The sequence below is a fragment of the Scatophagus argus genome, chromosome 1 (assembly GCF_020382885.2).
Source record: "Scatophagus argus isolate fScaArg1 chromosome 1, fScaArg1.pri, whole genome shotgun sequence".
Lineage (NCBI taxonomy): Eukaryota > Metazoa > Chordata > Actinopteri > Scatophagidae > Scatophagus > Scatophagus argus.
In genome coordinates, this window is record NC_058493.1 from 6,632,904 (window position 1) to 6,641,997 (window position 9,094).

The 9,094-nt window shown below is 42.8% G+C and overlaps 2 protein-coding genes across 2 annotated transcripts; both read left to right on the top strand.

The window, feature by feature from the left end:
* Positions 1–2,454: 2,454 nt before the first annotated feature.
* LOC124064436 (mesoderm posterior protein 1-like) lies at positions 2,455–3,192 on the top strand. The gene has a single exon (XM_046398908.1). It carries the CDS (start codon positions 2,455–2,457, stop codon positions 3,190–3,192), a length of 738 nt encoding a protein of 245 aa, XP_046254864.1.
* A 4,286-nt stretch (positions 3,193–7,478) lies between these two features.
* mespaa (mesoderm posterior aa) lies at positions 7,479–8,396 on the top strand. Its single transcript, XM_046398922.1, has 2 exons — positions 7,479–8,168; positions 8,313–8,396. Exons 1-2 carry the CDS (start codon positions 7,479–7,481, stop codon positions 8,394–8,396), a joined length of 774 nt encoding a protein of 257 aa, XP_046254878.1.
* The last annotated feature ends 698 nt before the right edge of the window (positions 8,397–9,094 follow it).

A 9,094-nucleotide genomic window follows, 5' to 3' on the forward strand; every position in this document is an offset into this window, starting at 1 on the left:
TGTTACAACTGCACTGTGTTCCTCAGTCTTCCTTATACATACTAATTTGCCTTTTATATAAAATTATTTTTGTATATTCCCTAAATTTGCTGCTACTGTGACAAGTTTACACACCTTCTGTGATCTTTAACTTCACCTGATATATTTCTGTTCCCCTCCTCTGATCCTCTTTCAGTAGCAAAACTATTTATCAAGGCGCCTACCTAGTGTCCATAGGAATCACACTGGAGGTCGTGGTGGGGTTGGTGGGCTCAGGAGGCCCAGACAGGTGGCAGGCAGCCCAACCTTAGAGCCTGCTGTGGGTGTGCGTCCACCCAGAGGTGCTAAACTCCCAGCCAGGCTCCCACAGCCTCACTTTGGTCAGGGTGACTGCCTCACAGGGTCGCACTGCAGGTTCAACCCCAGTTCACCCTGCCCTCAGCCTGACACAGCACGCATCTCACCGTTAGTTTGTTTAGGGTGTTGTGCATTTTATCTTAATTTGATTCAGCTATATTATACGCCGCCTACACCTTACCTGGCAGGGCGTCAGTGTTCTGCTCAAAGGAAAGCAAAGGGGCTCCAAGCTTAACAGCTCCCTCTGTAAGCAAAAGATAAACCAGACAGTTTGGTGTTTCATATCCCTGTTTCGCATTTGTTTTTTTCAGATATATGCATCACTGCAAGCTGCTTCTCTATCAGGAAAAATAAAACCTTGATACAGAGCCAACCTCAAAGTGCTGCTGTTTCACTGAATCTGAGCTGAAAAAAATCAGAACTATCAGCTGTGTTGAAAGGGGCGGGAGTTATGACTGCTTAGATGTCAAGATGATTTAATAAACAGCACAGACATCAACAAATCTCAAAGCTCAGAAAGGGTCTGCATGCAATCGGACTGAAAGGGAAAAGGACAGTGAAAAGCAGAGATGCACTCACTCAGCATTCACCCAAACATGCGGTTGTCAGTTATTTCACACATAAGCATTAAAGTTAAACTTTCTCAACCGATGTTTATTGAGAATTAACTTTTCAATATTAACATTACAAAGTCAAAGGTGCTCTAATTTAATCAACCAAGCCAAAATTCAATACTCCTGCATGTCCAAGTGTCATAATGTGCTAAACGCAACAACAGGTAAAATTATATCATTTCCTTATCAAAATGCAATGTCGAAACCAAATAATTTCTGCTGCTCTGCTGAGAAAAGTTGAGAAAAACGTGGAGAAGCTTGAGAAACAGAGGGTAGAGAGAGGACAGGGTTTTCCAGCGTTCTTGGTTCTCACAGCTGAGGTGTGAAGTGACGCCTCCAGACACATCAGTTCTCATCAGTGTGAAACCATCACACCTCTGCTTTAACCGGATAATGCACGTCATTAAGCTTCATTAGATCTATTTACGTTTACTAAATTTACATTTTAGCCACGTAGTACATAAGCTAATATCCATAGTTACACAGAGCAGGAGCAGCAGAAGAAGAAGCATCAGATCCAAGCTAAAGAAAGAGAAAGATCAGAGATCACATCTCACACCTGCCTAGCTGTGACTATAAAATGATTATGTTGGTGAGAAGTGGTGGGATATAAAATGGAGATCAAGAGAAGGGCAGAGCACACTGATGTCAGGTTCAAGGTTGGAGTGAGGTGAGGAAGAAGATTAAACAAAAGATGGAGGTTTGAACCTACAATGAGTAGAGGATGATCTCTTAATGCTCTCTTCATAAAAACAAATCTCCTTGATTTACATTCCAACATGTGAGAATCGTTTGTAATGTTTCAGCACAAAGCACATACTACTGACCCCATTTTTTATTTTATTAAATGTTGTACACATCATAAGACACAGACACTGGCATTAAACACAAACTCAGACTTTCAGGTGGCACTCATGATTCTGATTCTGATGATTTTATCTGGGACACATCTGTGCAACATCAAGTACTATTCATAAATGGCCTCAAGTTGGAAGCAATATTAAACCATCGTCACTTGATGTCGCAATGTCTTTTATTCAAGTGTTTATTTTCATGGTTTCTTCATGCGTTCCTCTTTTTTTTCATGTCCAGTTCAGTGACCACCGTCTTTGGCTTTGCTGGGAGAAATCAGGTAATTCAAAACAAACACTGTCCCTTACACATGTGCAAAATGCATCTGGGTATGTTGGGGACAAGAACCCAAAAAGCAAAAACTATTTATTGTGCTGAGCAGGAGTCAAAATTCACACTTCCACTCCTGTAGCTAAACTTTCCCAGACGCAGAGGAGAGGGAGAGGTGCTGAGGCAAGGTCCCAGCGAGGGAGAGACTATGTGTGTTCAGAGGCCTCTGCTTTAGACAGTGATGGTTTGTGAGAATCTGCAGAGGTGTCACTTCACACCTCTGTGGCCTGGCCAGGACTTATAAAGCAGTGCAACAGAGCTGAGGAGCACTCACAGCTCCCCAGTCTCCCCAGTCAGGCCACTCAGTCTTCAGTCACACAACATGGATACCTCCTCGGTCCCTCTGCTCAACTACGGCCTGCAGTACCAGTGGTGCTCCGACTCGGATCTCTCTAGTATCTCTTCTCCAGAAACCCTCTCTCCTGTACCATCTATGGACTCCAGCCTCTCTCCTTCCTACCAACAGCTGCCACAGTCGACTCCTAAGGCAGCTAAAACAGGATATTCCCAGACCCTCAAATCCTCACCTTGCTCCCTGTCTGGACGTGGCCGGAAGACGGGCCGAGCCACCCGGATCCGCAGCAAGCAGAGGGAGAGCGCCAGCGAGAAGGAGAAGCTTAGGATGAGGGATCTGACCAAGGCTCTGCATCACCTCAGGTCCTACCTCCCGCCCTCGGTGGCCCCCGCTGGACAGACTTTGACAAAAATTGAGACCCTTCGCCTCACCATCCGCTACATCTCCTACCTGTCGGCACAGCTGGGCCTCAGCGAGGAGGTGCTGTTTCAGAGGAGGGAACAAGGAGACGCATCGGTCAGTGACACCTCCTCACCTGACATCCTCAGCTACTTCCAGCATGACTCCCTGGTAGGCCAGGAGGCCCAGCTGCAGAACCAGAGCCTGAACCAGGGCCTGTACTCAGCCCACAGCCAGAGCACCATGCTGCATTCTGGGAGCTGTAGTTTTGGAATGGATCAGTACATGGAAGCTCCTCAGAGTGACATGAGCTTGAATACAATCCTGCAGTCACCTCCAGCAACAAAGCCCTCCTGTCAGGTATGAGCCGCCCGTAAACGTTGTTCATATCTCTCTAAATGTGTAGAAATCAGATACCCTTGCTTCTTTTGGAGAAAAATGTACTAATCAAATTTCCTGTTGATTGTTTTTTTTTTTTAAATACAGATGTGCGGCAAAGACTTCTGCATGCCGTTGGTTCCCAGAGAGTATTGGGGTTAAACATATCAACGCTGCAACCTCATCATCCAACAACAGACTCAAACTACTTCTTTCCTTTTACTGCCTCACTGTGAAACAAGTAATTTATTTAAAATATATAAGCTGTTCTACTTTTTATTTATTTTGTACTCTGACATGTTCCTTGTAAATATTGATATGTCTAACAATTATTTTTATATTTCTTTACACCACTATTTATAATAAAATATTAAAATGCCTCATGTTTTGTCATCACTAAAAAACCTTTTCTTGTGATGCATTATTCATCATACAAACAGGTAATTATTATGCAGGCTCTTTAGGTTTGGAAACTGTAGAAGGAAGTGGAGTTAGTCAGTTAAAAGGAAGATTCCTGTTTCAAATCCCCAAACTGATACAAAATGTAGTCCCGTAAAATAAAGAGCAACTTCCTACACTGCAATAGATACTTGAGCAAGTCACCCACTTGTTAAGTGTGTTTATATTAATTTAATTTATTCATTTTTTTTTATAATTTAAAAAAAAAATGAATGTGAGGGACGATCTGGTGCCTGGGCGCGAAAAATGCTACAGAGCGCCCTCTGCTGGCCATAAAGGCATAATGGCTCCCTATGTCATCAGTGGCTCCTCAACCCGATGAAAACTGAAAGCATCCTTTGAGACAAAAGTCTCTGAAAACCAAAATTAAATGCTCAGCGCCAAACAGCTGACAGACAAAGTCAGCAACTCTCTGCTGAGAGAGAAGTGGAGCATTCTGCAGGTAAAGAGTCAGATATTTCCCATGGTACAGACCAAAAACAAAACCAAAATCAGACAGGCAGCCTGAGACATGACTCCAAATGAATGACAATGATGTCAAGTAAATGCTGGACGTGCAAAGCTAACAAATTCTTCATATCAACATAAAAGGTGCTACATGTTGTGCTCACATCTTGTTTCTGTGTCATGCAGATGTCCAAAATGTCTAATTTATTGCAGATTTAAAGATTGTTCAAGTGGTTATCTTTAGCCCTTGCATCATGTCATTTATAGTTAATATATTATTTTATAATAATATAATGATAGTATTATTGAGTGATTATTATTTAGAAGTAAGGTTCATTTGCAGTTCTAAAACATTTTAGCTCACATCTGCATGTTACAAAAGCAGATGGAGGCTATATGAACACAGTTTTTGCTTTCTTGCTCATTCTTCCCAGTCATAATGGCAATGAAAAGTTCCACCCTCAATAGAGTTTCTTTTTAAGTGATGGGGACCAAAACCACAGTTCTCAGTCCATGCAAAAATGTGTTCTATTGCCACTAAGCAAGCACGCACAATATGAGGATCCTGAAACTGATGCAGCTAAAGTGAATCCACACATTATTCATTATGTCACACACCTGCACTTTCACTGTGGCGTGTCAACAGACTGTATGTGAAAGAGGCCTATTTCTATCTTTAGAAACATTGTTGCCTGGTTTTCAAAACTATTTTAAGTTTGTAACGACTGTGTAAATGAATCTTCACAGTAAAATGGAAATTGTTGCATCACAAAAAGAAGAATAAACACTTAGCTTTTACTTTTTTAATCTTCAGTGTGTTACAGAATGTGTAACACACTGAAGATTTTTGGTACCCACAGAGACACAAGTCCTTCCGTACATTATGGTAACTTCTTGGTCTGAAGTATGTGAGGAATGACTGATCTGAGGTTTGCTCTTCAGCAGACCAGAGATCAGCTCTGCCACAGGTTATCTACTTTATTTAGTGTATCTTTGTTAATGGGCCTGTGCAAACACAGAGAGGTCCTTGGCACCGCTAAGTCTAGACTAAGATATAAGAGCCTCCCTACTCTTCCCCTTTTTTCTCACCTACAGCCCTAATTACCTGCTAGAGCCACCAAAGAGGGCTTTAATATTCATAGAAAAGAATGCATCTGCTTAGCAGGCAGGAGAATTAGGCCAAAGTGTTTAGTTTGCCACATACATGCAGTTCATTTGAAATGCAAGCAACAAACCTAACACAAAGCTTAATATACTCACTTAGGTCTTTCATCAAAGAAAAGCTAATAAACTCTCTGGGCAAAAAGGGTTTGGGATGAAAGGGATGGCACTGCTGTGCTGATTATTCACTCATTACGTGTGAGTAAACACTGTCAGGGCTAATGTGGATTAAGAGAAATCAGATCCTCTCTATCATCAGCCTGGGAGGGAGAGAGGAAAGCTGACAGCTGGAGAGACAGTGAAGAAGGTATATGCTGGAAAAGAAGGAGATTTTTTCAACAGAAAAAGAAATATTTCTCGGTTTTGCTTTGGACTCCCGCTCTGTTAAAGTTTAAAGCTTTAAATTAATAATTATTTTATATTTTATATGAGTGTCACTCTTTATCAGGTGATGGCTGCTTCATTTGAGCAAAAACTCAGAACTATTAAAAACTAATCTGTAAAATGCAACAGGTCTTTTGTTTATATAAGGAAAACACTGATACTGAGAATGACAGAAATTCCAGTGACATGATGTCATGTCACTTAACGATGTGGGGGGGTTGCTGTGGGAATTAGTCCAGCTGTCAAGCCTGGTCACCTGACCTCACACACTTTCCAACTCAAATCAAAGATAATAATAATAAAACTAAACTTTTATCAGCAAAACCTTTTAAGGTGAGATTTTCTATTGTTTCAATGTCTTGTGAAGATTCCTTCCTTGTTTGGGATACTTGTCTTAACCCAGAGAAAACTGAAGTGGTGGAGAGCTGTGTGAGACTTGTTCGCACCTCCTGTTTCACCTCTGCTTCAGAGCAGGAGTCAAATGTGACGCGGCGGTTTGTGGGAACACTGCTCGGGAATCAGATCCATGGTCAACATCTGACAATCAAATCCTGTGAGCTGCTGATATCTTCAAAAATAACAACCCTGCTAAATGAAATGAAATGTGTGAATGAATTGAAAACACACCAGTGAGCAGAACATTGTCACGTCTGGTTCAGTTCAGATCAGATCTTTAGGGTCCTACAAGAGATTGTTAATGCAGTATGGTAGCATTAAAATGCATTAAGAAAATAAAATAGATGAGGACCCTCTTTAGATCCACAGCTATCATCTGTAGCTACAGGGTCAGGACTGGTTCTATGGCACATCTGTAAAGTAACACCATTGGCAGCCCGTCAGCGTTAAACACGTTATATCTTATCTTCATCTACGCAAAGAATAATAATCACTCCTCTTAATTTTCATTCTAATTTACTTTTTGGTGTTTGTAATGTTAGCAATCTAAAAACTGATGATTATTTTTGATTTAACCTTTAACTGACCAGGCAATGCAGACCGAGCCAAGAAGGCAGGACCTGAACCTGACCTTTCATTAAACCTAATAAAAAGCATTTCAGTCCAGTTCTTCAAATATAAAATCAGAGTTCCGGGGGCAGTGAGGTCTGCCGCTGTCCAAACAGGACGAGGTGTAAACTCCTCACACCTCACAGCTGCCTCGGCACACTTCTCCAGCCTGACCTTGTAGGCCGGGGATACCAGGGCAGAAATAAAGAGATGTAGAAATGCTTAAATTCATTTCAGTGTCCCACTAAATTCTACTGTATAAGGATGATGACTTCTGTGTTTGACCGAACATGGGGCATTAAAGTGACATTTCATATTCTCAGGTTCAAAAAGCCATCTAAAAAAAATAATAGACAAAACAAAAGATTGCTGGATATTTTGGCAGCAGATCATATAGATGTTTCCTGTCCACAGCTGAAGACAGTCTAGATTTCTGATGAATTTTCTCATTGTCAGAGACAGACCTGTGACTAAGGCACAGCCCTGTCATGGCAAGGTCCTGTTCCCAGGCAGCAGGAGCACGTAGTGTGATTTTTCTACTTTATGATACCCCTGCGAGCTGCCAGCTCACACCTTGTGCTGGAGCTGACCTGTTTCCCATGGGACCCCCTGGCCTAGGTGTCAGGCCTGCTCCCAGAGCTTCCCAGGACCAGAGGTGGCTGCTGGAGGTGCAACTTCGCACCTCCCACCACATATATGGAGCAGCCTTCCTGGTCCTCCTCACTACCCTCTGCCTGCCTTACCAACAACACACTGACAGCTCACTGCTCAGGGAAGAGCTTACAACAACTGCACCAACTACGACTACATCAGCAGCTATGGAAGTGTCTTACTGCTCTCCTCTCCAGCTCCAGGAGAACTCTCTCCTGTTTGACTGCGAGTCCCTGCTGGACAAGTCCTATGATCCTCTGGTCTTCGACCCAGCCTCAGACCCTGGTTACTTCAGTGCTGGTAGCAGCCTGTCCCCCACCTCTTCCGTGGACTCCTTCTGCTTCTCCCCCACCGCCCTCCAGACTGCCGGAAATGAACAAAAGGCTTTGGACTGTTTCATCTTCAACAGCCCAGCAGCTCCTTGTTCTACCCACAAGACGCAGACTCTGCCCTGCTCCAGATCCTCCCCAACAACCTCCACCACAAAGAAATCCAGGTCCAAGTATCCGGGTAAGAAGCGCCAGACAGCCAGTGAGAGGGAGAAGCTGAGAATGAGGGATCTGACCAAGGCCATGCATCACCTCAGGACATACTTGCCACCCTCAGTGGCACCAACGGGACAGACTCTGACCAAGATTGAGATACTGCGCCTCACCATCCGCTACATCTCCTACTTGTCAGCACAGCTGGGCATCAGCGAGGAGGCACTGGAGCAGAGGAGATCCTCAGGCTTTGTGGAGCAGCCCCAAACCCTAAGCCAGTTCCTGGGTCAGTCAACAGCCAGCTACAGCACACCAGAATCAGACTGTAACACCGTGAGCACAGCGCAGCTGTCCTCCCTGCAGCCCTCATACCAGGTATGTTCAGATCATGGTCATTAGTTTTAAAACAAAATTTCTGTGGCTTTCCAAGTGATGAAAATTTGCTAAGCCTTGCTTTTTCACAAGCTTTTAATTTAGTGTTGAGTGAGTTCATAACCAAAATCTGTTTTCTGTCATCAGGTTTCTAGTGGACTTTCCATTACCAGCGGGCAGTACTGGATTCCACAGCAGCTTCCAAATGCTGCCTTCTCTGGATGGTGCTGAGGCATATGGCAATCAAAAAACAAATTTTCATTGCAACAATGAATTCTAACATCTATGACAAAATATGTCAATATTGTTATTTTGAACAAAATATATTTCTGTGATTTATTTGTGTTTTTGTATATACAACTGTATATTTATTGAGCTTTCACAATGTGACTAGAATAAACATTATTTATCAAAATAACCTTTGAGTTTGTTGCATTTGTCCAAATGGGTTTTCAATTTCTGAGATCACTTTTATAAACTAAACAAATGAAATCGTACAGACTTGGTGCTCGGTTTCCACTTCCTCACAGACACACTGCAGCTGTCAGCAGGACAATGAGGTGCTAAATGGGGAGCACATCCCTTCTAAAGTCCTTAAGGAAAGACCCCCACTGAGAGCAGTGGCAGCTGAAGCAGGACCAGTTAATTTGCACCTTTTCAATCCTGTGTAAACATGACTGACAGCTGAGGCCCTGAATGAATGAAACCTTGTGATTTGGACCTATTGAGTTCAGAAACTTGTTCCAATATTGCTGTTGAATTGGTTTTATTTCACGCCGAGTTCTGATTGCCACTTCCTGTTTGAAGATGTGTCCATATAATAATGGGCATAATAATGACCCAGAACTTAATATGAGCAAACACAAGTCAGTGTATTCTGTCTTAGTCGCTGAAGATGGCTGACACACTTTGTGAATTGATGCCTTACA